At 58.1% G+C, this 27,703-nt stretch overlaps 2 protein-coding genes and 1 long non-coding RNA gene across 5 annotated transcripts in view; 1 reads left to right on the plus strand and 2 right to left on the minus strand.

Moving 5' to 3' along the window:
- Positions 1-1,508: 1,508 nt before the first annotated feature.
- LOC310914629 lies at positions 1,509-2,161 on the minus strand. Its single transcript, XR_014591057.1, has 3 exons — positions 2,054-2,161; positions 1,704-1,767; positions 1,509-1,563 (listed from the first exon to the last, which is right to left on the minus strand). It is a non-coding gene; the product is annotated as an uncharacterized lncRNA (long non-coding RNA).
- Positions 2,162-3,879: 1,718 nt separating this feature from the next.
- On the plus strand, positions 3,880-15,643 carry ADCK5 (aarF domain containing kinase 5; the record flags this gene model as incomplete). Its single annotated transcript, XM_083861767.1, has 15 exons — positions 3,880-3,897; positions 4,559-4,617; positions 5,451-5,591; positions 6,211-6,286; positions 7,385-7,585; positions 7,934-8,074; positions 8,158-8,271; positions 8,672-8,803; positions 9,876-9,959; positions 10,521-10,602; positions 11,526-11,604; positions 12,745-12,836; positions 13,640-13,955; positions 14,765-14,866; positions 15,097-15,643. The coding sequence occupies 15 exons, from the start codon at positions 3,880-3,882 to the stop codon at positions 15,200-15,202; spliced, it is 1,743 nt and encodes a 580-aa protein (XP_083717893.1). The 3' UTR covers positions 15,203-15,643.
- Positions 15,644-17,378: 1,735 nt separating this feature from the next.
- The window catches only part of CPSF1 (cleavage and polyadenylation specific factor 1), a 28,310-nt gene continuing 17,985 nt past the window's right edge, over positions 17,379-27,703 (minus strand). For all 3 annotated transcript variants that reach the window (XM_083871475.1, XM_083871474.1, XM_083871476.1), the window contains 15 exons: positions 27,010-27,099; positions 26,745-26,918; positions 25,964-26,116; positions 25,133-25,249; positions 24,446-24,536; positions 24,121-24,205; positions 23,094-23,235; positions 22,640-22,792; positions 22,013-22,189; positions 20,752-20,818; positions 19,421-19,468; positions 19,191-19,346; positions 18,223-18,352; positions 17,667-17,805; positions 17,379-17,519 (listed from right to left, as the gene is read on the minus strand). In XM_083871475.1, the coding sequence (XP_083727601.1) occupies positions 17,472-17,519; positions 17,667-17,805; positions 18,223-18,352; positions 19,191-19,346; positions 19,421-19,468; positions 20,752-20,818; positions 22,013-22,189; positions 22,640-22,792; positions 23,094-23,235; positions 24,121-24,205; positions 24,446-24,536; positions 25,133-25,249; positions 25,964-26,116; positions 26,745-26,918; positions 27,010-27,099 (1,770 nt within the window). In that variant the 3' untranslated portion in view covers positions 17,379-17,471. The remainder of the gene's footprint in view (positions 17,520-17,666; positions 17,806-18,222; positions 18,353-19,190; positions 19,347-19,420; positions 19,469-20,751; positions 20,819-22,012; positions 22,190-22,639; positions 22,793-23,093; positions 23,236-24,120; positions 24,206-24,445; positions 24,537-25,132; positions 25,250-25,963; positions 26,117-26,744; positions 26,919-27,009; positions 27,100-27,703) is intronic.

Here is a 27,703-nt window from a genome sequence, read left to right on the forward strand (position 1 = left end):
TTGGGGGGACACTGGGGGGAATTTGGGGGATCCTGGGGGGGGAAATTGAGGGAAATTTGGGGGGATTTGAGGAGGATTTGGGGGAATTTGGGGGGCTTTGGAGAGATTTTTGGGGGTCCGGGGATTGGGGGTGGGTCTCAGTCCTGGGGGGATATTTGGGGGGTCTGGGAGGGAAATGGGGAAAAGTTGGGGGGGGTCTTTGTTTTTTTGGGGGGTGAATTTGGGGGTTTTGGGGTGTGTTTGGGGTGTTTTCCCCATTTTTTGGGGTTTTCGGGCAAATTTTGGTGTGTTTTTGGTGTTTCGTGGGTGAATTTTGGGGGGTTTTGGGTTGTTTGGGGTGCCTTTGGGGCTTTGGGGGGATTTTGGGGGGGTTTTGGGGGAAATTGGGGTAGATTTGGGGATTTTGGGTGGTTTTGGGGTGTTCTCGGGGTGAATTTGGTGTGTTTTGGGGTGAATTTGGGGTGGTTTGGGGGGTTTTCGGGTGAATTTTGGGTGTTTTTAGGGCGAATTCAGGGTGCCTTTGGGCTTTGGGGGTTTTTTTTTTGGGTTTGTGGGGTGAATTTTTGACGTGTTTTGGGTTTTTGGGGTGAAATTTTGGTGTTTTCAGGGTTTTTTGGGGGTGTTTCTGGGTTTTTTGGGGGTGTACTTGGGGTGAATTTTGGGTGTTTTTGTGTGTTTTGGTGTGAATTTTGGGGTTTTGGGGTGAATTTTGGGGTGTTTTGGGGTGGGTTTAGGGTGCATTTGGTATTTTGAGGAGTTTTTGGTGAATTTGGGGTGGTTTTGGATTTTTCGGGGGTGAATTTAGAGGTGGTTTTGGGGTGTTTTGGGGTTTTTTTGGGATGGATTTGGGGGTTAGGGGTGTTTTTAGTGCATTTTTGGGGTGATTTTGGAATTAATTTGGGGCAGTTTCGGGTGTTTTGGGGTGGATTTGGAGTTTTTAAGGTACTTTCAGGGGATTTATGAGTAGTTTTGGGGTGTTTTGGGGTGGTTTCAGGGGATTTGGGGGTTTCGGGGTGAATTTGGGGTATTTCTGGGTGTTTTGGGAGTTTTGCGGTGAATTTCGGGTGAATTTTGGGTGAATTTTGAAAGTTGGGGGTGAATTTCGGGTGAATTTTGGGTGAATTTTGTGTGTTTTGGGTGAATTTTGGTTTGAATTTTGGGGTGAATTTTGGGGTGAATTTTGGGGTGAATTTTTGGGGGAATTTTGTCTGCTTTGGGGTGGTTTGGGGTATTTTTGGGCGTGTTTTGGTTGTTTTTTGGGCTTTGTGCCCTCACTCACGGCCAGGGCAGGCAGCACGGGTCTCAGGTGGGGACAGGTGAGGTGCAGGTGCTGCAGGGGGGGAGGGGCCGCCAGGAACCCCCCGAGCGCCGCCGGCTCCACCTGAGGACCCCAAAACCCAACAGGTGACCCCAAACCTGCCCAGATGTCCCCAACCCCCCCCCACCCAGGTGTCCCCAGACGCCCCCCAGGTGTACCCAAACCTGCCCAGGTGTCCCCTCAGGTCTCACCTGGCAGCGCCGCAGCTCCAGGTGTTGCAGGTGGGGGCAGAACTTGCTCAGGGCCTGTGGGGGAGGTACAGGTGTGTCACCTGCGCCAGGCGTGCCCAGGTGTCCACAGGTGTGTCCCAGGTGTCCCCAGGTGTGTCCCAGGTGTCCACAGGTGTGTTCCCAGGTGTGCCCAGGTGTGTCCAGGTGTGTCTTACCTGCAGCAGGGGCCCCACACGGCTGCTCCAATCACAGAGCACAAACTCCTGGAGGAGTGAGAACCTGGGGACAGGTGAGAGAGGTGGGACAGGTGAGGACAGGTGAGGGACAGGTGAGGGACATGTGAGAGAGGTGGGACAGGTGAGACAGGTGAGAGAGGTGGGACAGGTGAGACAGGTGAGAGAGGTGGGACAGGTGAGGACAGGCGAGGACAGGTGAGAGAGGTGAGCTGGGCAGGTGAGCACAGATGACAGGTGAGACAGGTGAGAGCTCAAGACAGGTGATCACAGATGAGCACAGGTGAGCTGGGCAGGTCTCTGCACACCTGTGGGAGGGGCTCAGGCCTCACCTGGTCTCGGCCAATGAGAGCAGGGGGCTCAGCACCTGTTCGGGGGGGCGGCGGCCGCTCAGGTGTGACCCCAAGCGTCCCCTCAGGTGCACTCGCAGCCACAGCCGGGGGTCGGCGGCCAGGTCACGCCACAGGCGGCACACGCGGGACACCCTGGGACAGGTGGGACACAGGTGGGACAGGTGAGGGGCAGTGACACCCCCCAGGTATCCCCAGGTGTCCCCCAAGAGTTCCCAGGGGGAACTCCCTCAGCTTCTGCCCAGATGTCCCCAGGTATCCCCAGGTGTGTCCCCAGGTGTCCCCAGGTGTGTCCCCAGGTGTGTCCCCAGGTGTCCCCAGGTGTGTCCCCAGGTGTGTCTCACCTGCACAGGAAGGGCACAGCCCCCTCCCCTTCCACGGCGGCCTGGAAGATCCTCAGGACGATCTCGGGGGGCAGCTGGGCCAGGTGAGGCCCCTCCCCCCGCCTCACCTGAGGCCTCATCTGGGCCTTCATCCTCACCTGAGCCTTCACCTTCACCTGGGGCCTCATCTGGGCCCGGGGCCCCTCCCTGCAGGGGGTGCTGGGGGGCGGAGCTGGGGGAGAGGGGCGGGATCAGGGCGGGGCACAGGTGAGGCAGGTGAGGGACAGGTGAGTGACAGGGACAGGTGAGTGGACAGGTGAGGGGTGGGGCTATTTTGGGGTGGGACAGGTGAGGGGTGGGGTGTGGCTGTTTTGGGGTGGGGAAGGTGAGGGGGGACAGGTGTGGGACAGGTGAGCTGTGGGTCTCATTTTGGAGTGGGGCAGTTGAGGGGACAAGTGAGGGGCGGGACAGGTGAGAGGTGGGACAGGTGAGGTGTGGGACAGGTGTGGGGCTGTTTTGGGGTGGGGGCAGTTTTGAGGTGGGGCAGGTGAGGTCAGAGGAGGCAGGTGGGGGGGACAGGTGAGAGACAGGGGAGAACAGGTGTGGGGAGAGGTGTGGGGCTGAGGATGAAGTGGAGCTGTGTTAGGGTGGGGCAGGTGAGGCGAGGACAGGTAAGGGAACAGATGTGGTTGGGGGTGTGGCCAGGACAGGTGTGGGGTGGAGCAGTTTCAGGGTGGGACAGGTGCGGTCAGAGAGAGGGGGGACAGGTGAGGGACAGGTGAGGGGTGGGAGAGTTTTGGGGTAGGACAGGTGAGGTCAGGGAGCGTAGGACAGGTGTGGGCTGGGGGCGGGGCAAGTGTGAGGTTGGGGTGTTTTTGGGGGGAAGGGACACAGGTGAGGGGACAGAGTTGGGGCTGGGTGCGGGGCAGGTGAGGGGGTCGGGGTTTTTTGGGGACACAGGTGGGGACAGATGAGGGGTGGGGCAGATTTTAGGGGTGGGGGCGGGGCAGGTTCCCGCCTCTCCCCTCCCCCTCCCCGGCCAGACCCGTTGGGGGCGGAGCCGAAATGACGCCGCGGGGTGGGGGAGGGGAGAGCCCTGCCCCCGCTGCCCCTCCCCCCGCACTTCCGGGGGCGTGACCGCGGGTGGGGGAGGGGAAGGGTCCCGGGACCCCCGGCCCGTTCTCACCCACCGCCGCCATCTTGGAAAGGGGCGGGACTTCCCCGGGGGGGCGTGGCCGTCCCGGGATGTCCCGGGAGCCCTCAGAAACCCCGGCCACGCCCCTTCCTATTAACCCCGCCCCATCCGCCCCCTCAGCCACGCCCCCTCTGCCCATTCCCGCTCGCGCCGCGCTCCGACCAATCAGCGCGCGGGGCGGCGCGCTGGAGGCGGGGCTGTCCAATGAGAGGCGAGCCCGCGGTGGGGGGCTGAGCCAATGAGGGCGCGCGGGGGGCGTGTGCGGGCTCGCGGCGGCGGCGGCGGCGGCGATGGGGCTGCGGAGGGCGGTGAGGGGGGGCCGGCGCCGGGACCCCTCCCCACTCCCCGGGGACACCCCCTGGCCCCGGGAACCCCCCCCCCGCCGGGGTCACCCCCCCTCAGGGATCCCCTCCCCCCCACAGGGATCTCCCCACCCCCCCCGCAACTTCCCGGAACTTCCGCCGGGACCCCCCCCCCCCCCCGCCCCGGGATCCCCTCAGGGAGCCCCGCCCCCCCGAGTGACGCCGGGACCCCCCACAATGTCACCGACTCCTCCCCCCTCCCGGGACCCCCCCCCCCGGTGTCACCGACCCCCCCCCCCCCCCCGTGGGACCCCCCAGTGTCACCCCCAGGATCCCCTCAGGGCGCTCCGCCCCCTCCCGGGGTGACACTGGGACCCCCCTGGTGTCACTGACCCCCCCCGGGACCCCCCCTCATTGTCACCATCCTCCCGGGACCCCCCCCGTAGTGTCACCTGAACCCTCCTGGGACCCCCCCCAAGTGTCACCGACCCCCCCCTCGGGACACCCAAACGTCACCTGTCCCTCCCCAAATGTCACCTGAACCCCCCGAGACCCCTCCCCAGTTTCACCTGACCTCCCCAATGTCACCTGTCCCCCCCCCCCAGCCTTTCCCCCTCCCGTTGAAATTTGGGGTGACCCCCCTGACCCCTCCCCCTCTCCCCCCCAGGTGCGGCTGCTGCCCCTCCCCCATCGGCGGCCCCGGAGCGGCCCCGGAGAGACCCCCAGGTGAGGGGGGGGCCCCGCGACACCCGACCCAAACTTGGGGGGACTTTGGGGGGCTTTTGGATGTCCCTGAGGGGCTTTGGGTGGGGTTCAGGACCCCTGACCCAAATTTGGGGGGGCTTGAGGGGCTTTGGGGGGTCCTGGAACACTGACCCAAACTGAGGGGGGTTGGGGGAGTTCAGGACTCCTGACCCAAATTTATGGGGTCAATGAGAGGCTTTGGGGGGTTTCTGGGGGCTTTTGGGGGGGTCCTGCAACCCCTGACCCACATTAGGGGTCCTTGGTGGGGGGTTTGGGACCCCCAACCCATATTTGGAGGTCCCTGAGGGGCTTTGGGGGGGGAAGGTGATGTTGGGGGGGCTCCCTGGGGGAGAGGAGCCCCTGGGGGTCCCTGACCCCAAACCAAACCCACAGCTGACCCCTGACCTCTGACTGTGACCCACAGAGGTCCCTGACCCCAACCCTTGACTCCTGGCCACTGGCCTGTAACTGGATACTGACCCCTGACCCACAGCTGTCCTTGACCTCTGACCCACAGAGGGACCTTGACCCACAGCTGGGCCTTGACCCCTGACCTGTCCCTGTCCTTGCAGGTCACTCTCTGTGCCCGGGGGGTGTTTCTGACCCCTGACCTCCCACAGGTCGCTGTCAGTACCCGAGTGAGACCCTTGACCTCTAACCTTTGACCCCTGACCTTTGCCCCCAGGCCCCCCTGCAAGTTGGTGACACTGGGGGTGTCACTGATAAGTGACCCCTGACCACTGACCTGTCCCCCTGAGGTCACTGTGTGTGCCCTGGGGCTGTCCCTTAGGGTGACCCCTGACCTTTGTCCCCAGGCCCCGGCGGCGGTTGGTGACCCTGGGCGTGGCCCTGGGCGTGGCCCTGGGCGGGTCCCTGTCCCTGGGGTACCTGGTGGCCGAACCCCCACAGCGGCGCCGGGTGCGGCTCCTGCTGGAGGGTGTGGCCAGGTTCTGCAGGTCAGGGGATTTGGGGGGTCCTGAGGGGGTTTGGGGGGAATTTGGGGGGTCCTGGAGAGGGATTTAGGGGTCCTAGTGGGATTTGGGGGGGTCCCAGGGGAATTTGGGGGGGGTCTTGGGGGGATTTGGCGGAGTTAAAGGGGGTCCCAGTGGGAATTTGGAGGTCCTGGGGGGGTTTGGGGGAGCCTGGGGGGGACATAGACAATATTTGGGGGGTCCTTAGGTGTTTTAGGGGGGTCCTGGGGGTCCCTGGTGGGCTTTAGGGAGTCTGAGGGGGAATTTGGGGGGGTCTGGGGGAGTTTTGAGGGTCCTGGGGGGTGTTTTGTGGGTCCCAGGTGGAATTTGGGGGGCGTCCTAGGGGGGTCTGGGGAGACCCAGACAGAATTTTGGGGGTCCTGGGGGATTTTGGGGGGTTCCAGTGGGATTTAGGGGGTCTGGGGTCCATTTTGGGGGTCTCTGGTGGATCTCTGGTCCCTTTTAGGGGTCTCTGGTGAGTCTGGGGTGGTTTTTGGGGTCCCGTGACCCCCCGTGCCCCCCAGGTCGGTGTCTGTGGGTCTAGGGTGGTTTTGGGGGTCCCCGGGTAGTTTTTGGGGTCCCGTGACCCCCCCGTGCCCCCCAGGTCAGTGTCTGTGGGGCTCCACATCTCTCTGGATTATTGGTGGACCACCAACGTGGAGCTGCGGGGCCTCGATGAGGTGAGGGCACCTCGGGGGGAGATTTTGGGGGGTCCTAGGGGAACAGGGGTGATTTTGAGGAGGATCTGGGGGGGTCCCGGGGGGTTCAGGGCTTTTGGGAGAGATTTGGGGGAGGTCTGGGGAGTTTCCAGAAGGGTTTGGGGAATTTGGGGGGGGGATTTTGAGGGGTCCTGGGGGGATTAGGGGGCTTTTGGAGAGGATTGGGGGGAATTTGGGGTCTTTGGGGGGGATTTGGGGGGTCCCAGGGGAATTTGGAGGGGATTTGGGGAGTTCCAGAAAGATTTGGGGACACTGGGGGGAGATTTTGGGGGTTCCAGAAGAGTTTAGGGACCTTTGGAGAGGATTCGAGGCGTCCTGGAGAAGATTTTAGGGCTTTTACAGGAGATCTGGGGGGTTTGGGGGAGATTTGGGGGGTCCCAGAGTGATTTGGGGGCTTTTGGAGAAGACTAGGGGGGTCCTGAGGGGATTTGGGGTTCCCAGGGGTATTTGGGGATTTTTGGGGCAAATTTGGGGGAATTTAAGAGGGATTTGGAGAAAATTTGGGAATCTCAGAAGGGTTCAGGGACTTCAGGGGGGATTTGGGAGGTTTCAGAGAGATCTGGGGACTTTTGAGGGCTTTTGGTGGAGATTTGGGGGATTTGGGGCTTTCCAGGAGGATTTTGGGGGTTCCAGAGAGATTTGTGAGGCATTGGAGGGAATTTCGGGGGTCTCAGGGAATTTGAGGAGGAGCTGAGGGGGATTTGGGGGGGGTCCCAAAAAGGCTTTGTGGGGGAAATTTGGGGGATTTTGAGGGAGATTTGGGGGGAATCTGAGATTTTGGGGTGATCTGGGGGGATTTGGGGACATTCCTTGACCCCTGAGCGACCCCGAGTGACCCCTGTGTGATTCCTGTGTCACACCTGTGTGTGTCACCCCTGTCCCCAGCACAGCCCGGGGTACCTGTGGGCCGTGTGACACCTGTGTGTGTCACCCCTGTCCCCAGCACGGCCCGGGGTACCTGTGGGCCGTGTGACACCTGTGTGTGTCACCCCTGTCCCCAGCACGGCCCGGGGTACCTGTGGGCCGTGTGACACCTGTGTGTGCCACCCCTGTCCCCAGCACAGCCCGGGGTACCTGTCGGCCATGTCGCAGTGTCACCGGCGCGCGGGGCAGCGGCTCCTGCAGGGGGCGCTCTCCAATGGCGGGCTCTATGTCAAGCTGGGCCAGGGGCTCTGCGCCTTCGACCACCTGCTGCCACCCGAGGTGACAATGACACTGCGGCCCCTGGAGGACAGCGCCAGCCCACGGGGACACCAGGAGGTGACAAAGGGGTCACGGGGACCTTTAGGACGTTGGTGATAATGGGGGGATATTGGGACGCTGGGGACGCTGGGGATATTTGGGATCTTGTGGACAGTGGGGACGTTGGGAACAGTGGGGACATGGGGGGATTGCGGACAATGGGGACATTGAGGGACAATGTGGACATCGGGGACATTGAAGACACTGGGGACACAAGGGGTTACATGGGGACAATGTGCCACCTGAGGGTCCTTGGGCTTGGGGACACTGAGGTCCCCATGGTGGGGGTGGAAGGGGGTCTCCAATGTCCCTCACCTGTCCCCAGTGTTCCTCACCTGTCCCCTCCCCTGTCCCTCCCCTGTCCAGGTGGACGAGCTGTTCCTGGAGGATTTCCAGACCACGCCTTCTGGAATGTTCCGCGACTTCGACTATGAGCCGGTGGCCGCCGCCAGCCTGGCCCAGGTGCACCGCGCCACCCTCCCCGACGGGACCCCCGTGGCCGTCAAGGTGTGACCCTGGGGGCGGGGACGCACCTGGGGGACAGGTGAGGGCGCCGCCAGGCCCCACCCGGGTGACCCTGCCCCGCCCAGGTGCAGTACCTGGACCTGCGGGATCGCTTCGAGGGCGACATGAGGACCCTGGAGCTGCTGCTGCGCCTGGTGGAGTTCATGCACCCCGACTTCGCCCTGGGCTGGGTGCTGCAGGTGAGGGGCACACCTGGGATACACCTGGGGACATCCTTGTCATCCCCTGTCCCCATTGTCCCTGTGTTCCCCATTGTCCCATGGAGTTCATGCACCCCAACTTTGCCCTGGGCTGGGTGCTGCAGGTGAGGGACACACCTGGTCACACCTGGGATACACCTGGGAACAGCTCTGTCCCTCAGTGTCACCTGTCAATTGTCACCTGTGTCCCCTGTCCCTCACCTGTCTCACTTGTCTTTTACCTGTCACAGCTGTCTCTCTTGTGTCTCACCTGTCCCGGGAGCTGAAGGGGATGTTGTCACTCTCACCCATCCTCACCTGTCTCACCTATCCCACCTGTCCCAAGAGCTGAAGGGGACTCTGTCACTCTCACCTGTCTCACCTGTGTCACCTGTCCCAGGAGCTGAAGGGGACTCTGGCTCTGGAGTTGGATTTCGAGAATGAGGCACGGAACTCGGAGCGCTGCGGGCGGGACCTGGGACACCTGAGAGGGGTGACAGTGCCCAGGGTGCACTGGGGACACTGCAGCAAGGTGAGACACACCTGGGACACACCTGGGACACACCTGGGGACACACCTGGAACACAGCTGGGGACACCTGCAGGGGCTGACAGTGCCCAGGGTGCAATGGGGACACTGCAGCAAGGTGAGACACACCTGGTGACATGTGGGGACAGCTGGGACAGCTGGGACACACCTGGGACACACCTGGGGACAGCTGGGGACACACCTGGGACACACCTGGGGACACCTGGGGACACACCTGGGGACAGCTGGGGATACCAGGTGTCCCCCAAAGTGACACTGTGTCTCTGTGTCCCCTGTCCCCTCCCTGTGCCCCATTTCCCCATCCCTGTCCCCTCTCTGTCCCTCTGTCTGTGTCCCCTCCCTGTTCCTCTGTCCTTCTGTCCTTGTCCCATCCCTGTCCCCTGTCCCCTGTCCCTCTGTCCTCTCCCTGCCCCCTCCTTGTCCCTTTGTCCCCATCCCTGTGTCTCTCTGTCCCTGTCCTTATCCCATCCCTGTCCCTGTGTCCCCATCCCTGTTCCCTCCCTGTCCCTGTGTCCCCTGTCCCTCTGTCCCCTTCCTGTCCCCATCCCTCTGTCCCTGTCCCCTCCCTTTCCCTGTGTCCTTGACCCCTTCCTGTCCCTGTCGCATCTCTGTCTCTGTCCCTGTGTCCATCTGTCCCTGTCCCCTATTCCCTGTCTCTGTGTCCCCATCCCTGTGTCCCGTCACTGTCCCCTTGTGGTCCCCATCCCATCTCTGTCCTTGTGTCCCCCTGTCCCCTCCCTGTCCCTCTGTCTCTCTGTCCCTATCCCCTCCCCATCCCTGTCCTCCTGTCCCTGTGTCCCTTCCCTTCTCTGTCCCTGTGCCTGTGTCCCCTCCCTGTCCCATCCCTGTCTCCTGTCCCTGTCCCCTCGCTGTCCCTGTCCCCTCACTGTCCCCGCGTGTCCACATCCGTGTCCCTGTCTCTCTGTCTCTGTCCTTGTCCCTGTCCCCTGTCCCTGTGTCCCTGTCCCTCTGTCCCCTGCTTTTTCCCTGTTCCTGTGTCCCCTGGTGTCCTCTGCTGTCCCCTGGTGTCCCTTCCCTGTCTCTGGTGTCCCCAGCGGGTGCTGACGGCCGATTTCTGTGACGGCTGCAAGATCACCAACGTCGAGGGGATCCGGGAGCTGGGCCTGGGGCTCAGAGACGTCAGTGCGGGGGGTCCTGAGGGATTTGGGGGGTCCTGGGGGTCCCTGGGGTGTCCCCAAAGGGGTCCTGGGTGTCCCCAGGGGGGTCCCAAATGTCCCTGTCCCTCCTTGGGGACAATGTCCAAGGGGATTTGGGAGCTGAGGGGTCCTGGGGAATTTGGGGGAGTCTGGGGGGGTCCTGAGGGATTTTGGGGTGTCCCCAGGATATTTTGGGGGGGTTCCAGTTCACCCCTGGCCTTTGAGGACAAAACCCTGAGGGGACCCAGGGCTGAGGTGACACTTTTGGGGGGTCTCGGGGTGGGGGTGAGGGGGTTTGTGTGTCCCTGAGGATTTGGGGGGGTCCTGAAGTTTTTTTTTTGGGGGGGTCCCTGGAGGGATTTGAGGGTCCTGAGGGGATTTGGGGCAATCTAGGAAGGGTTGGAGCCGCTTTTGTGGTATTTTGGGGGTGTTTTGGAGTCCCTAATTGCCCCTGTGGCCCCACTGCTGATCCAGGGGGGTTTAGGGGATTTTTTGGGGTCCCAGGAGGATTTTTGGGGTCCCTGACCCCCCTGTGCCCCCCAGACTGCCGAGAAGCTGATCCAGGTGTTCGCCGAGCAGATTTTCTACACTGGGTTCATCCACGCGGATCCGCACCCTGGGAACGGTAACGGGGGACCCCAAAACCAGGGACGGGGGACCCCAAAACTGGGAGGGGACCCCAAAACTGGGGTGGGAAATCCCAAAACTGCGGAGGAGACCCCAAAACCTGGGGAGGGAAAACCCCAAAATCGGGAAAAATCCCAAAACCAGGAAGGAAAAAGCCAGGAGAGGATCCCAAAACTGGGGAGTGAAATCCCAAAACTTGGAGGGGACCCCAAAACCGGGGTGGGGAAATCCCAAAACTTGGAGGGGACCCCAAAACCGGGGTGGGAAAATCCCAAAACCAAGAGAGAAAACCCCAAAACTGGGGAGGGGGATCCCAAAATATGGGAGGGAACCCCAAAACTGGGAGGGGACCCCAAAACTAGAGAGGGGCAAATCCCAAAACCAAGAGGGAAAAACCCAAAACTGGGAGAGGGGAAACCCCAAAACCTGGGGGGGGGGGTCCCCAAAAAACTGGGACTCCCCGAAAAATGAGTCCCCAAAAAATGAGTCCCTAACAAAAAGGAGTCCCCAAAAGAGGAAATCCCAAATAAAAGGGGGGTCACCCAAAAAGGGGGTCTTAAAAAAAAAAAAAGGGGGTCTCCAAAAGAGGGGTCCCCAAAAAATGGAGTCCCAAAAAAGGGAGGTCCCCAAAGGGAGTCCCAAAAAAAAGGGGTCTCAAAAAAAAAGGAGTCCCCAAAAAAGGATTTGCCCCAAAAATGGAGTTCCCAAAAAAAAAGTGGGTCCCCAAAAAGGGGGAACCCTAAGAAAGAGGGAGGTCCCCAAAGGGAATGGAGGAAAACTCCTGGAGGAGGGCCCCAAAAAGTGAGAGGGAAGGGTCCCCCAAAAAAGGAGAGGGGTCCCCCAAAACCGGAGGGTCCCCCAGAAACCCGGGGAGTTCCCCCAAAATCCCGGGGGGATCCCCCAAATGCCGTTTTTGGGCAGTGCTGGTGCGGAGGGGCCCCGACGGGAAGGCGCAGCTGGTGCTGCTGGACCATGGCCTGTACGAGACCCTGAGCGAGAGGTGAGGGCACCCCAAAACACCCCGGGCACCTCAAAACAGCCGGGGGGAACCCAAATCCTATAGGGAGGCCCCAAATATCTGGGGGACTCAAAAAACCCTGGGGAAATATCCCAAAATATTGGAGGGGAAATCCCAAATCTGGAAGGGGATCCCAAATACAGGGGGGGGTCCCAAAACACCCCTGGGGACCCCAAAAACCCCAGGGAAATCCCAAAATTTGGGGGGAAAAATCCCAAAACTGGGGCTGGGAATCCAAAAATCCGGAGGAATCCCAAAACTCCCCGGGAGAACCCCAAAACTCCCCGGGAGAAGCCCCGACGGGAAGGCGCAGCTGGTGCTGCTGGACCATGGCCTGTACGAGACCCTGAGCGAGAGGTGAGGGCACCCCAAAACACCCCGGGCACCTCAAAACAGCCGGGGGGAACCCAAATCCTATAGGGAGGCCCCAAATATCTGGGGGACTCAAAAAACCCTGGGGAAATATCCCAAAATATTGGAGGGGAAATCCCAAATCTGGAAGGGGATCCCAAATACAGGGGGGGGTCCCAAAACACCCCTGGGGACCCCAAAAACCCCAGGGAAATCCCAAAATTTGGGGGGAAAAATCCCAAAACTGGGGCTGGGAATCCAAAAATCCGGAGGAATCCCAAAACTCCCCGGGAGAACCCCAAAACTGGGGGTGGGACCCCAAAACTGGGGGCAGGAAGGCGACCCCAAAACTGTGAGGGAATCCCGAATCCGAGGGGGGGTCCCCAAAACTGGGGGGACCCCAAAACCCCTGGGGAACTCCAAAACCAGTGGGGAACGTCAAAACTGCCCAGCCTAACCCCAAAATCTGGGGGCAGGGGGGAAAATCCCAAATCTGGGGTGGAATCCCAAATCTGAGGAGGGTCCCCAAAATTTCCTCTGGGAAATCCCAAAACTGGGGGGGGGGGGGGGGGGTGGAACCCCAAATCTGGGGGGGGGATGCCAAATCCAGAAAGAGAAATCCTGAATGTGGGGGGAGAAATCCCAGAATCTGGGGAGAGAGATCCAAAATTTGGGTGCGAAATCCCGAAACTGGGGGGGGGTCCCCAAATTCCGAGGGGGGTCCCCAAATGTGGGTGGGGGTCCCCAAACCCCCCCGTGCCCCCCGTGCAGGGACCGGGTGTCGCTGTGCGGGCTCTGGAGGGCGATCGTGCTGCGGGACCGCGACGGGATGAGGGACAGGGCGGCCGAACTCGGGGTGCACGGTGAGCCAGGGAGACCCCAGAAATGGCATCGGGGACCCCAAAATGGGACCCCAAAAATGGGACCCCAAAATCCTGAAGGATAGGGCACAGGAACTTGGGGTGCACGGTGAGCAGAGGGACCCCAAAAACAGGAATGGGACCCCAAAAACGGGAATAGGGACCCCAAAAATGGGGGGAGTGACAGAAATTGGGAGCCCAGAAATGGGGTTTGGGACCCCAAAACCCTGAGGGACAGGGCGGCCAAACTTGGGGTGCACGGTGAGATGAGACCCCAAAAATGGCATTGGGGACCCCAAGAACGGGGTCAGGGACCCCAAAAATGGGGGAGAGGAGCCCAAAATGGGGACTCCAAAAATGGGACCCCAAAACCCTGAAGGACAGGGCACGGGAACTCGGGGTGCACGGTGAGCAAGAGGGTCCCTAAAAACAGGAATGGGACCCCAAAAATGGGGAGAGGGACCACAAAACCCTGATGGACATGGCGGCAGAATTGAGTGTGCCTTGGGGACCCCAAAACCAGAAATGAGACCCCGAAAATGGGGTGAGGGACAGGATGGCAGAACTTGGGGGTGCACGGTGAGAGAGGAGGGACCTGGGGTTACCTGGATGTCACCTGTCCTCCATCTCCCCCCCGGACTACTACCTGTTCTCGGAGATGCTGCTGCAGCACCCCCGGGGTGTCACCTGGGGGACACCTCAGAGTTCTGGGGGTTACCTGAGAGGTAGCTGGAGGTGCATGAGGTTACCTGGGAGCTACCTGGGGTTACCTGGATGTCACCTGTCCTTGATCTCCCACCTCTCAGACTATTATCTGTTCTCGGAGATGCTGCTGCAGCGCCCCCTCGGGGGCCGTGACTCTAGGCTGCTGGGCCCTCATGGAGCTCACCTGGCCCAGGTGGGGACGCCAGGAGCTCACCTGGGCGTGCCCGAGGGTCACCTGAGCGGCGAGGAGAGGGGCTACATGCAGAGCATGGCGGTGCACAGGTTCCCCCACATCCTGCAGGTGCTGCGGGCGCTGCCCCGCCCCATGCTGCTGGTGTTCCGCAACATCAACACGGTCCGCAGCGTGCACCACGCCCTGGGCGCACCTGCGGACAGGTACGGCATCATGGCCCGCAGGTGAGCGTCTGTCACGGGGAGTGGGAGTGTCTGTGAGTGTGTCACAGGTGCGTCCCAGATGTGTGTGAGGGTCCCAGGTGTGTGTGTGAGGGTCCCAGGTGTGTGTGGGGGGGTCCCAGGTGTGTGTGTGGGGGTCACAGGTGTGTGTGTGGGGGTCACAGGTGTGTGTGGGGGGGTCCCAGGTGTGTGTGTGGGTCACAGGTGTGTGTGTGAGGGTCCCAGGTGTGTGTGTGGGGGTCACAGGTGTGTGTGTGGGGGTCACAGGTGTGTGTGTGGGGGTCACAGGTGTGTGTGTGAGGGTCCCAGGTGTGTGTGGGGGTCACAGGTGTGTCCACAGCGTGCACCACACCCTGGGAGCACCTGCGGACAGGTACGGCAGCATGGCCTGCAGGTGAGACCTCAGCTGTGTCTGTGAGTATGTGTGTCCCAGGTGTGTCCCAGGAGATTGTGTCAGGTGTGAGAGATGTGTAACAGATGTGCTCAGGTGAGCTCAAGTGAGCACAGGTGACCCCTGAGAGCATGGGGGGGGGGGTTGTTGGAGCACCCAGGTGAGCCCAGGTGTGCCAGGAGTGTGTCTGCCAGGTGTTAGGTTGTGACAGGTGTGTGACAGGTGAGCTCAGGTGAGCTCTCGGTATCCTGGTGGGGGGGTTGGGGCTGCCCAGGTGAGCTTTGAAAGGATGGGGGAGGGGGTGTTGGGGCACCTGGGTGACCCCTGGGTATCCTGAGAGTGTTTGGGGGCACCCAGATGATCCCTGTGGGGGCACTCAGGTGTTCCCAGGTGAGCTCAGGTGTGCACCCCTCCCCCGCAGCGCCGTGCGCAGCTGGAGCCGCCTGCGGGGGGGTCCCGGGGGGTCCCTGAGGCAGCGGCTGCACCTGGGCTGGGAGAGCCTCAAGTTCGAGCTGGCCCTCAGGTGAGGGGGAGGGGCACGGGAGACGGGCTCAGGTGTGGGGGAGGGGCTCAGGTGTGTGAGGGAGGGGGAGGGGCCTCGGCTGAGGGGCTCCAATGGGGGAAGGGCTCAGGTGCGGGGCTCAGGTGAGGGAGGGAGGGAGGGCTCCAGGTGAAGGTTTCAGCTGTGGGGGAGGGGCTCAGGTGTGTCTATGCCCCCCCCTCCAAGGTGAGCTCACCTGTCCCCTCCCCCAGGTTGGAGTGGCTCCGGTTCCGGTTGGCGGCGGCGGCGCTGCGGCTGCTCGGCCGCTGGAGGGCGCTGCCGCTCGGGGAGCACCTGCAGCAGCTGCTGCGCGCCTGAGGGGGGCGCCACACCCCCCGAAACCTGCCCAAAACATCCAGAAATACCCAAAAATCAGCCGGGAACACCCAAAATACCCAAAATTCAGCCGGGAACACCCCAAAATACCCAAAATTCGGCTAAAACCAGCCAAAATTGCCCTAAAAACTAGCCCAAAATACAAAAAAATACCCAAAAATTGGCTAAAGCCACCCCCAAAATACCCAAAATTCAGCCAAAACCACCTGAAAATACCCCAAAAATCAGCCAGGAAAGCCCCAAAACAACCCAAAATTCGGTTAAAGCCACCCAAAAATACTCAAAAGTTGGATAAAATCACCCCAAAATATCCCCAAAATCAGCCAAAACCAACCAAAAATATCCCCCAAAACTGACTGGGAACACCGAAAAAATACCCAAAATTCAGTTAAAACCACCCCCCAAATACCCCCAAAACCAGCTGGGAACACCCCAAAATACCCCAAATTTGGCTAAAATCATCCCATAATATCCCAAAGTCAGCCAAAATCAACCAAGAATATCCCCAAAACTGGCCAAAACCACCCCAAAATACCCAAAATTCAGCCAAAACCACCCCCAAAACACCCAAATTCAGGTAAAACACCTTCAAAATACGCCAAAGAACAGCTAGGAACACCCAAAAATGCCCAAAATTCAGTTGGAAACAGGAAAATTACCTAAAAAGTCTGAAAAAGAACCAAAACCATCCAAATCCATCCAAAAATAGCCCAAAAACTGGCCTGGAACACCCCAAAATAGGCAAAAAAAACCCCACCCAGAAATTGGCTGGAAACAAGAAAATCAGCTGAGAACATCTGGGGAAATGCCTGAAAAACAGCTGGAAATAGGAAAAATCACCTGGAAACATCTGGAAAATAACTGAAAGCACCCAAAACGTCCCCAGAAATCGGCCAGAAACACAAAACCACCTGAAAAAAACACCCTGAAATTACTCCAAAAACACCACAGAAACATAATTTAAAAAAAAAAAAAAATCCAGAATCGCAGCTGGAAACATCTGGAAATGCTCAAAAAAAAAAAGATTAAGGACAGGCTGAAAAGGTCAAAAAAACATCTGAAAAATGACAAAAAAAGGCCCGGAAATAGCCAAACCCACCCAAAAAATAGCAAAGAGGCTGAAAACACCAAAAACCACCCAAAAACCAGCTGGAAACATCTGGAAAATAGCCCAAAATTTCCAAGAGCAGCTGAAAACATCAGACAATCTACCTGAAAAGAAGTGAAAACACACAAAAATATCCCAAAAAAACCCTAAAAAACATCTGGAAACACACACAGAAAAAAATCCAGGACCGGCTGAAAAATTCACCTGAAATTCCCCAAATGCACTGAAAGAGACACCAAAAAAAACCAGAGGAAAACATCTGGAAAATACCAAAAAACAGCTGGAAACGCCCCCAAAATATGCAGGACCAGCTGAGGACTTTGAAAATTCACCTAAAAAAACCCCCAAAAACCACCTGGAAAATACCAAAAAAACCCTGAATCACCAAAGGGCCTCCCAAAAATCCTTGAAATTCACTGTGAACACCCCCGAGCCACTGTGAGCCCCAAAATCCCCCAAATAAAACCCCAAAAAATGGAGTCAGGAGTCCTTGTTTATTACAAACGGGGATTTGGGGGGGTTTTTGGGACTTTTTTTGAATTTTCTTTTGGATTTTTCGTACACTGAACCACTGTGATCCCCAAAATCCCCCCAAATAAAACCAAAAAAATGCAGCTGAAAATTGTGGTTTATTACAAACAGGGGTTTTGGGGAGTTTTGGGGGATTTTTTTTTGGGTTTTTGAGATTTTTGTGGATTTGGACATTGTGGGATTTTTTTTTTTTTACTTTTTGGGGATTTTTTTGGCTTTTGTATATATATTTAAAAAAAAAAATTTGGGTTTTTTAGGGATTTTTTTGGGTTTTTTTTTTTTTTGGGTTTTTGGGGTATTCTGGGGAGCAATTTTTTGAGATTTTTTTGGGGGGGACATTGTGGACTTTTTTTGCTTTTTTAGGGATTTTTGGGGTATTTTGTGGAATATTTTATGGGTTTTTTTTGATTTCTTTTTTGGGGGAGGTTTTGTGTTCTTTTAGGGATTTTTTGAGAATTTTTTTGGTAGTTTGTTTTGGTTTTTTAGGGTTTTTTAGGATTTTGTTAGGTTTTTGGGGAATTTATTTGATTTTTTTTTTTTTTTTAATTTATTTTTTTATTTTTGGGGGATTTTTGGGGGATTTTTTTGGGATTTTGGGGGTTTTTGGGGCCCTCAGAAGTGGGCGGTGACTCGGTCAATCTCCAGGAGGTCGTCCAGGATCTGTGGGGAGAGGGAAAGGTCAGAGGTCACCTGGGCCAAAACTCACCTGGCCTGAGCCTCACCTGTGCTGGGCCTCACCTGTCCAGCCCCACACCTGTCCAGCCCCACACCTGACCCCTCCCAGCCCCACACCTGTCCCAGACTCACGATCTCAGGTGTGGTGCCAATTTTCTTGGCCAGCTCTCCCCTCTCCATGGCGCTCAGGTAAAGGAACCTGCCCAGCAGTTCCCCGTCCAGCACGTTCCGTACGGCGTTCTGCAGCAGCCGCCGCTCCGACTGCAGCAACCTGCACAGGTGAGACAGGTGGGACAGGTGAGGGATGGAGGAGAGACAGGTGGAGGACAGATGGAGGATGGATCAGGAACAAGTGGGACAGATGAGACAGGTAAGGGACAAGTGAGGCAGGTGAGGGACAGAATGGGTGAGAGACAGATGAAAGGTGTGCAACAGGTGTGCCACACAGCTGGGACACGTGAGACAGGTAAGAGGTGTGGGACAGGTGAAACAAGTGGGACAGAAAATGGGGACAGGTGAGAGACAGGTGTGGGAAAATGTTGGGACAGGTGATGGGACCTTAACATCTGGGAATTGACACCCGCCATGTATGGCAGGTGTGCACAGGTGTTTCATCTGAATGCCCTGGGTGTAGGGAAGGTGACAGGTGTGCCCAGGTGTGTCCAGGTGTGCCCAGGTGTGTCATTACCTGAATGCCCTGGGGTTGAGCCCAGCCAGGTGCGGCAGGGCGGAGCTAAGCGCGTTCTGGAGCATTAACAGTCTCCTGTAGGTTTTCTCCTGCATGGGCAGCAGCAGCCCCAGGCCCCCGTCCAGTGTTGCTGTGGGGCACACAGGGGTCAGGGCACCCCAAAACCCCCAAAGCCCAAAATACCAAAATTCCAAATTCTGCCCCAAATCCCAAATCCCCAAATGCCAAAATTCCAAATTTTGCCCCGAATCCCAAATCCCGAATGCCAACCCAAATCCCAAATCCTGGAACCTCAAATCCCAAAAACCCGAATTCGGCCCCAAATCCCGGCACCCCGACTCCTGGAATCCCAAATCCCAAAATCCTGAATTCTACCACAAATCCCAGAACCCTGAACCCCACAATCCCAAAATCCCAAATCCCGAAGCCTGGAACCCCAAATCCCAAAATCCCGAACTCCATCCCAAATCCTGGAACCCCGAATCTTGGAACTCCAAACCCCAAAATCCCAAATCCCAAATTCCTGAACCCTGGAACTCAAAATCCTGAACCCCAGAATCTCAAATTCCACCCCCAAATCCCAAAACCCCAAATCCCACAAACCCCAAATCCCAGAATCCCAAATCCCACCTGGAATCCCGGCATTGCAAATCCTGGCACCCCAAATTCCCAGCTTGAATGCAAGAACCCCAAATTCCACCCCAACTCCTAGAACCCTTAATTCCACCAGGAATTCTGGCATCCCAAATCCCAGCACCACCCTGAACTCCAAACCTTGGAACCCCAAATCCCCAAATCCTGAATCCCTGAACCCCAAATCTCAAATCCCAGAACCCCAAATCCTGAAACACCAAATCCCAGAACCCCAAATCCCAGCCCAGGTGTGCTTCTCACCGAAACCAAGTGATGTGCTTGTTCTCCCAGGAGTGTCCCAGGTGTCCCCAGGAGTGCCCAGGTGTGTCACTCACCAAACCAGGTAATGTGTTTGTTCTCCCAGGTGCTGGAGCGGCGGTTGGGCCCCTCGGCGTGGCCCCGGCACGGTGTCCTCCAGAAGGTGTTGACGTGGGCGCCCACGTGGAAATCGGCACGGCGCAGCAGCCGCAGCCCCCCAAAGGACTCCTTGGCTGGGGAGACATGCTCACAGGTCACCTGGGCTCACCTGAGCTCACCTGGGGGCAGCCGGCCCCGCCCCGCTCACCTTCAGGCAGGTACATGTAGACCAGCAGGTTCCGGTCGCGGTCGGACACTGAGGAGGTGGGAGGGGAGTCAGTGAAATTTGAACTGAATTTAACCAAATGTACACAAATTCACCCAAAATTTAAACCAAATTTACCCAAATCCAACCCAAACTCAACCAAACCAAACTAAATGCAATGAAACCAACCAAACCCAACTGTAATCAACCAAACCCAAACCAAATGAAACTGAATTCGGCCAAAACCACCTAAAGCCCCAACTAAACTCAACCCAACCAAACCCAACTACAGTCAACCAAACCCCATTAAACTCAAACCCAACCAAACTCAACCAAACCCAACTCAAACTCAACCAAACCCAACCCAAACTCAACAAAACCCAACTATGGTCAACCAAATCAAATTAAAACTCAACCAAACCCACCCAAACTCAACCAAACCCAATTAAACTTAACCAACTCCTACTATGGTCAACCAAATGCAGCTAAACCCAAACTCAACCAAACCAAACTAAACCCAACTCAAACTCAACCAAACCCAACTCAAACTCAACCAAACTCAACTAAACTCAACCAAACTCAACTAAACTCAACCAAACTCAACTACGATCAACCAAACGCAATGAAACCCAACCAAACCCAACCAAACTCACTGTTTTTGAACCAAACTCAACCAAACCCAACAAAAACCACCCAAACCCAACGAATTTCAACCAAACCCAACTACAATCAACCAAACTCAACTAAACCCAACCAAACCCAAGTAAGCCAAACTAAATTCAACCAAATCCAACCAAACTCAACTACAGTCAACCAAACCAAATGAAGCCAAATCAAACCCACCCAAACTCAACGATTTTGAACCAAATTCAGCCAAACCCAACCCAACCCAAACTCAATCAAATCCAACTATGATCAACCAAACCTAACTAAACTCAACGAAATCAAACAAACATCAACCAAATGGAACTAAACCCAAACTCAACCCAAACCCAACTAAACTCAGCCCAGCCCCACCCGAACTCAACCAAACCCAAAGAAATTCATCCAAAGCAAAAGAAACCTAACCAAACCCAACCAAAAACACCCAAACAAAACGCAACAAACATCAACCCAACCTCAACCAAAGCCAAGTAAATCCAACTAAACCAAACCACCCAAAACCCAACCAAACTCAACCAAACCCATCTATCATCAATCAAACCCAACACAACCCATCCAAACCAAATGAAACCCAACCCTTGACCAAACCCAACGAAACCCAACAAACATCAACCAAACCCATCCCAACCTTCACCAAACCCGCCCTGCCCTGCGCCAGGCCCTGTCCCTACCCAGGAATCCCAGCTGGCTGCCGTCCACCATGAAGTCCACGCTATAGACCTCCAGCGGCTTCGCGTCCTGCCGGGGACACCACCCCTGTCACCGTCACCGTGGCGAGGGTGGCACCCCCTGAGACCCCCGAGTAGGCCCTGAGACCCCTCAAGTGGTCCCCGAGTTACCCCCAGGTCTCTGGAGACCTCAGAGTGTCCCCTGAGAGCTCCAAGAGTCCTGAGTGTCCCTCAGGTGTCCTCCAACTCTTGGATGTACCCTAAGACCCTCAAGTGTCCCAGAAAATGTCCCCCAAGACCCTCAGGTGTTACCCAAAACCTTCGGGTGTCCCCAAAAAAATGTCTCCCAGGGCCCTCAGGTGTCACCCAAGACCCTCAGGTGTCCCTTGAGATGTGTTCTCAGGCCTCCTGGGCACTCTCTGAGACCCCCAAGCTTCCACCCAGCCCCCCCGGTGGTGCCCCTTTCCCCATGGGTGTCCCCATCTAGGCTAGCAGTGGCCTCATGGGGGGTTTGGTGACCCTGGGGAAGGTTTGGTGGCCCTATGGATGGTTTGGTGGCCCAAGAGCAGGTCTGGTGGCCCAAGGCCAGTTTGGTTACGCCATGGAGAGTCTGGTGGCCCCAGGGAGGATTTGGTGGCCCTAGGACCAGTTTGGTGGCCCTGTGGGGAGTTTGGTGGCCACATGGGGAATTTAGTGACCCCAGGGCAGGTCTGGTGGCCCCATGGAGAATTTGGTGGCCCCGAGGCCAGTTTGGTGGCCCCATGGAGAGTTTGGTGGCCCCAAGGCCAGTTTGGTGGCCCCACAGGACTTTGGTGGCTCCATGGAGAGTTTGGTGACCCTGTGGGAGGTTTGGCGGCCCCAGGGCAGGTTTGGTGACCCCAGGGCTGATTTGGTGGTCCCACAGGACTTGGGTAGCCCCACAGGAGACTGGTGGCCCTGTGGGAAGTTTGGTGACTCCAGGACAGGTTTGGTGTCCCCACAGGACTTTGGTGACCCCTGGGCAGGTTTGGTGGCCCCTGGGAGGGTTTGGTGGCCCTATGGGGGTTTTGGTGGCCCCATGGGGAGTTTGGTGACCCCAAGACTAGTTTGGTAGCCCCATAGGGGTTTGGTGAACCCATGGAGACCTGGGTGGCCCCGGTGAGGATTTGGTGGCCCCATGGAAACTCTGGTGGCCCTAGGGAAAGTTTGTTGTCCCCAAAGGACTTTGGTGGCCCCATGGGGAGTTTGGTGTCCCCAGGGAGGATTTGGTGTCCCTGTAGCTCACCCGGCTGACGAGGGACAGGGTCTTGCTCTCCTCCTGGTAGCGCAGCAGCGAGATGCTCTTCATGAGGTCGGCGGCCAGGATGAAGCTCTTGACGCTGATCATCTGGTGGATGTAGAGCTGCGTGTCGATGAAGGCCATGCCCGTCAGCTCGTTGTCCTTCAGGCTCCACAGGAAGATCTGTGCAGGGGACAGGGACACCTCAATGTCACTGTGGAGGTCCTGGACCTTCTGGTGGCCCTTGGCACCTCCTTGGTGTCACCTCTGGTCACCAGCCCCAACCCAAACCCAAATGACATTGAGCACTAAGGTCAGCCCATGTCCCTCAGGTTCCACAGGAAGATCTGTGCAGGGGACAGGGACACCTCAAGGTCATTGTGGTGACCTTTGACACCTCCCTGATGTCACCTCAGGTCACCAACCCAAGTGACATTGAGTGGCCACCAAGGTTGGCTCGTTGTCCTTGAGGCTCCTTCAGGAAGAGCTGAGGGGACAGTGACACCTCGAGGTCACCATGGGTGTCCCCCAGGTGTATCCCAGGTGTGTCAGGGATGTACCCAGGTGTATTTCAGGTGTACCCAGGTGTATCCCAGGTGTGTCAGGGATGTACCCAGGTGTGCCCAGGTGTACCTTTTGGCCGATGGCAGACACCAGGTAGCCGTGGCAGTGGCACAGGGCTGTCACGGGGCCCTTCTGCTCCTTCTCGTAGAGAACCTTGAACTTGTTCTTGGTGAGCGGCTGCCCCGGCTCCGGAACCACCTCGATCACGTCCAGGATCAGGATCTGCACAGGTGACGCAGCAGAGGGCACAGGTGAGCCCAGGTGAGGCATGCAACATTCCCAGGTGAGTCCTGGGACATTCACAGGTGAGCCATGGCACCCCCCAGGTGTTTCCTGGAGAGCCCAGGTGAGCCAGGGAGGGCACAGGTGAGCCCAAGTGAGTCCTGGGACATTGTCAGGTGAGTCATGGAGAGCCCAGGTGTGTCCTGGTGCCCCTAGGTGGGCCATACCCTGCCCTGACAGGTGACCTCCTCCCCCTGCATCAGGCAGGTGTGACCCCCAGGTGCCCCCAGGTGTGCCGTACCCTGCCCCGACAGGTGACCTCCTCCCCCTGCATCAGGCAGGTGCCCACGGCCACGTAGCCCTTGAGGCCCGACACTGTCTCCTCGGAGCGCAGCGACACCGTCTTCATACAGGTGACGTGCTCCCACTCCTCCAGGGCGATCCTGGGGACACGTGAGCACAGGTGGGGTTAGAGTGGGCTCAGGGGACACCCCAGGGACACATTATCCCATACAGGTGACGTGTGCCCACTCCTACAGGGCGATCCTGCACAGGTGAGCTCAGGTGAGACCAGAGTGGGGTCAAGGTGGGCTCAGGGGGCACCCCAGGGGGCTCAGGTAATGCCCTTGGCACATGTCACTTTATAAAGGTGACGTGCTCCCACTCCTCCAGAGTGATCCTGGGAACAGGTGAGCACAGGTGAGGACAGGTGGGCACAGGTGAGGACAGGTGAGCTCAGGCGGCACCCCAGGGTCATGTCACCCCATACAGGTGACGTGCTCCCACTCCTCCAGGGTGATCCTGGGGACAGCTGAGCTCAGGTGAAGACAGGTGGGCACGGGTGAGCTCAGGTGGGGTCAGGGGGCACCCCAGGGTGCTCAGTTGACACCCCAAGGACACAAAGTCCATGCAGGTGATGAGTTCTGATCCATCCAGTGCCATCCCAGGTGAGCCCAGGTGGGGCTGAGGACTGAGATTTGAGGTTCCCAATGGGATTTATGGGGGTCCCTGACAAGATTTTTGGGGTTTCCAGTGGGATTTTGGGGTCCCCAGTGGTGTTTGGGGTCTCACCTGGTGTTGGGGATGGGCTCCCAGCTGAGCTGGAATATCAGGGGTCACCCTGGGGATTTGGGGTTTTTGGGGTCCCTGATGGGTTTCTGGGGTCCCCAGTGGGGTTTTGGGGTCTCACCTGGTGTTGGGAATGGGCTCCCAGCTCACCTGGGGGCTCACACTGAGGGGTTTGGGATGGGTGGGAATTCGGGGTTCCCAGTGGGATTTTGGGGCTCCCATGGACATTTTGGGGTGCCCAGGGATGTTGAGGGCCTCACCTGGTGTTGGGGATGGCCTCCCAGCTGACGGGGGAGATGAGCTGGATGCTGAACGCCTCCTGCTGGGGGGGCACGTAGCGCTCGTCTGGGGGATACAGCAGGGACAGTGCTTAGGGGGGGACACGGGGACCTGAGGACACCAGAAATGGGGACACTGGGATTTGGAGGGACACTGGGATTTGCGGGGGGGACATCTGGGGTTCCTGGTGACACAGGGAGGGCTGGGGCTGTCAGGTGTTCCCAAGCTCTTCCAGATGTCCCCAAGCGTCCCAGATGTCCCAGGTGTGTCCCCAAACCATCCCCAGGTGTCCCAGGTGTGTTCCACCTCTCTCGATGCTCTCGAACTCCTTCTCCTCCCCCGTCATTCTCGGGATCCTCGTGCAGGGGTGGGGGGAGCTTGTGGCGACTGCATACACCTGGAGGGGGGCACACCTCAGAGACCCCCCTGGGACGCCCCAAAATCCCCTGACACCCCCCCAGGACTCCCCCAAATCCCCTGAAACCCCCCCAAGATGCCCCCAACACCACCTGGAACCCCCCAGCACCTTCTGGGATCCCCTGGGACCCCCCAGAATTCCCTGGGACCCCCCCCCAGGACCCCCTGGGGACCCTCCAACATCACCCATAACCTCTCCCAGGCACCTGTGAGTGCAGACACCAGGTGAGTTCTGGGTGTGTCCCAGGTGTGTTCTGGGTAGGCCCAGGTGTGCTCTGGCTGTGCCCAGGTGTGTCCCAGGTGTGCTTTGAGTGTGCCCAGGTGTGTCCCAGGTATGCTCAGGTGTGCCCAGTTGTGTCCCAGGTGTGCTCTGAGTGTGCCCAGGTGTGTCCCAGGTATGCTCAGGTGTGGCCAGGTGTGTTCTGGGTGTACCCAGGTGTGTCCATTGCTGCGCTCTGGGCACATCTCAGGCATGCCCAAGTGTGTTCCAGGTGTGCCCAGGTGTGCTCTAGGCATGTCCCAGGTGTACTCTCAGTGTGCCCAGGTGTGCCCAGGTGTGTCCCCGGCCCCGCCCACCTTGGACTCCACGTGATAGGCCACGTAGTGGGCGGTGCAGCGCAGGGGGATCTTCCTCACCGGCCAGGGGGCGTCATACGACAGGTACGCCGGCAGCACGCTGATCCTCAGCTCCCCCTGGGCCCAAAACACCCCAAAATCACCCCAAAATGGCCCTGAAATGATCCCAAAAGAATGGGTCTGGCACCTTCAAAACCCCTGAGCCTCAGCTCACCCTAAAACACCCCAAAATATCCCAAAATTATGCCCAAAAATGGGTCAGGGACCCCCAAAAAACCCTGAGCCTCAGTTTCTCCCAAAACCCCCAACCTTGCTACAAAATATCCCAAAATTACCCCAAAATGGCTCAGTTGTGTCATAGCACAGGTGTGCAGGAAGGACACTCACTGATCCTCAGCTCCCCCTGACTCCAAAATGAACCAAAACAGTCCCAAATGACCACAAAATATCCCAAAATTACCCCCAAAAATGGGTCTGGCACCTCCAAAACCCCTTGAGCTTCAGCTCACCCTAAACCAGCCCAAAATTACCCCAAAATCACCCCAAAAATGTCTCAGGTGTGTCCCCCTGACCCCAAACTCACCCCAAAAATGGTTCCACTATCTCCAAAAACCCCTGAGCCTCAGCTGTTCCCAAAAAAACCCCAAATTTTCCCCAGAAATGGCTCAGGTGTGTCCTAGGACAGGTGTGCAGGAAGGACACTGATCCTCAGCTCTCCCTGACCCCAAAGCAGCCCAAAATTACCCCCAAAGAATCCCAAAATTGCCCCAAAATGGGTCAGAGACCTTCAGGTGTTCTCAGGTGCCCCCAGGTGTGCCCAGGTGCACTGACCTGTCGGTTGAAGTAGAGGAAGCCCTTGGGGCAGTTGACGTTGTGGAAGGGCGCGAAGGACTCCACGGGGCCGTCGATGCCCATGGGGTGCAGCCGCAGCGCCCCCCGGCCCGTCAGCAGCACCCAGTGCGGGGAGGGGCCGCAGATAAACACCTGGGACAGGTGAGGGACAGGTGAGATACACCTGGGGACACCTCAGCAATTGGGAGGGGAAGAATTTGAGACCCTCCCAGGCTCCCTCTAGAGAAAGCAGAGACTCACCTGAGCCTCCCAGGTGTGGGGTCCCCCAACGACCCCCCCCACACTTGGGGTGTCCCTCCCACAGATTTGGGGTCCCTCCGAGATTCCCCCCCATAGATTTGGGGTCCCCCAGTGACACCCCTACACCTGGGGTATCCTCCCATAGATTTGGGGTCACCCCATAGAATTGGGATCCCGCTCCCCCAGGTTTGGGGTCACCCCTCAGATCCCCCACCTCCCATAGATTTGGGGTCCCTTCCCCAGATCCCCCAAGAGATTTGGGATTCCCCCATAGATTTGGGGTCCCAGCCTGGTTTTGGGTCCCACAGCCTGGTTTTGGGGTCCCCTCTCCCCATTTTTGGGGTCCCACAGCCCATTTTTGGAGTCCCTCAGCCTGTTTCTGGGGTCCCTCACCCGATTTTTGGGGTCCCCCAGCCCATTTTTGGGGTCCCCCAGCCCATTTTTGGGGTCCCCCAGCCCATTTTTGGGGTCTCTCTCCCCGTTTTTGGGGTCCCACAGCCCGTTTTTGGGGCCCCCTCACCCCGGAGTATCCGTAGATGTCCTGGAAGTGCCTGAAGCGTGCCACACGTCCCCGGGGTCCCCCCGGTTCCTCGGGGGTCCCTCCCGGAGCCCCTCCAGGGGCTCCCCCTGGCCCCTCCGGCTTCTTCCTCGACGGCTTCAGCTTCTTCTCCCGAAAATTGATCCCGTGGGGCACCTGGGGGGGCAGGAAAATGGCATGGGGGGGGCCCGGGGGGGTTTTGGGGTGCAGGGGGGTCCCTAAAATCCCGGAGCCGCCCCCTCCTCACCTTGCGGAACCGAACCTTGAGGTTGCTCTGGCCCAGCTGGGAGTCGTGGGCAAAGGCCTCGTACAGCAGCAGCTCTTGCTCCACGTGCACCTGGGGACCCCAAAAACAGGTCAGGGGACCCCAAAATACATCCCAGGAACTCCAAAATCCATCCCAGAATCCCAAAATCCATCCCAGATATCCTAGAATTCATTTGGAATCCTAAAATCCATCCTCAAATCCATCCTAGAACCCCAAAATCCATCCTGGGAATCCTACAATCCATCCCAGGAACACCAAAACAGGTAAGGAAACCCCAAAGTCTATCCCAGGACCCCAAAATCCACCTGGGAGCCCTAAAATCCATCCCAGGAAGCCCAAAATCCATCCCAGATATACTAAAATTCATCTGGGAATCTTAAAATCTGTCTCAGACACACCAAAATCCAGCTGGGGACCCCAAAAATGGGTCAGGGGACCCCAAAAAATCCACCTGGGAACCCCAAAATCCCTCCCAAAACACACCTGGGGAGCCCAAAAAATCTGCCCCACCCACCACACCCAGTGCCATTCCCAGTGCTCCCAGTCCCATTGCTCCCAGCGCCATTCCCAGTGCTCCCAGTGCCATTCCCATTGCTCCCAGTGCCACTCCAGTGCCATTCCCAGTGCTCCCAGTGCCATTCCCAGTGCTCCCAGTGCCATTCCAGTGCCATTC

This window comes from Zosterops lateralis (genome assembly GCF_965231275.1).
Source record: "Zosterops lateralis genome assembly, chromosome: 1".
Classification (NCBI taxonomy): domain Eukaryota; kingdom Metazoa; phylum Chordata; class Aves; order Passeriformes; family Zosteropidae; genus Zosterops; species Zosterops lateralis.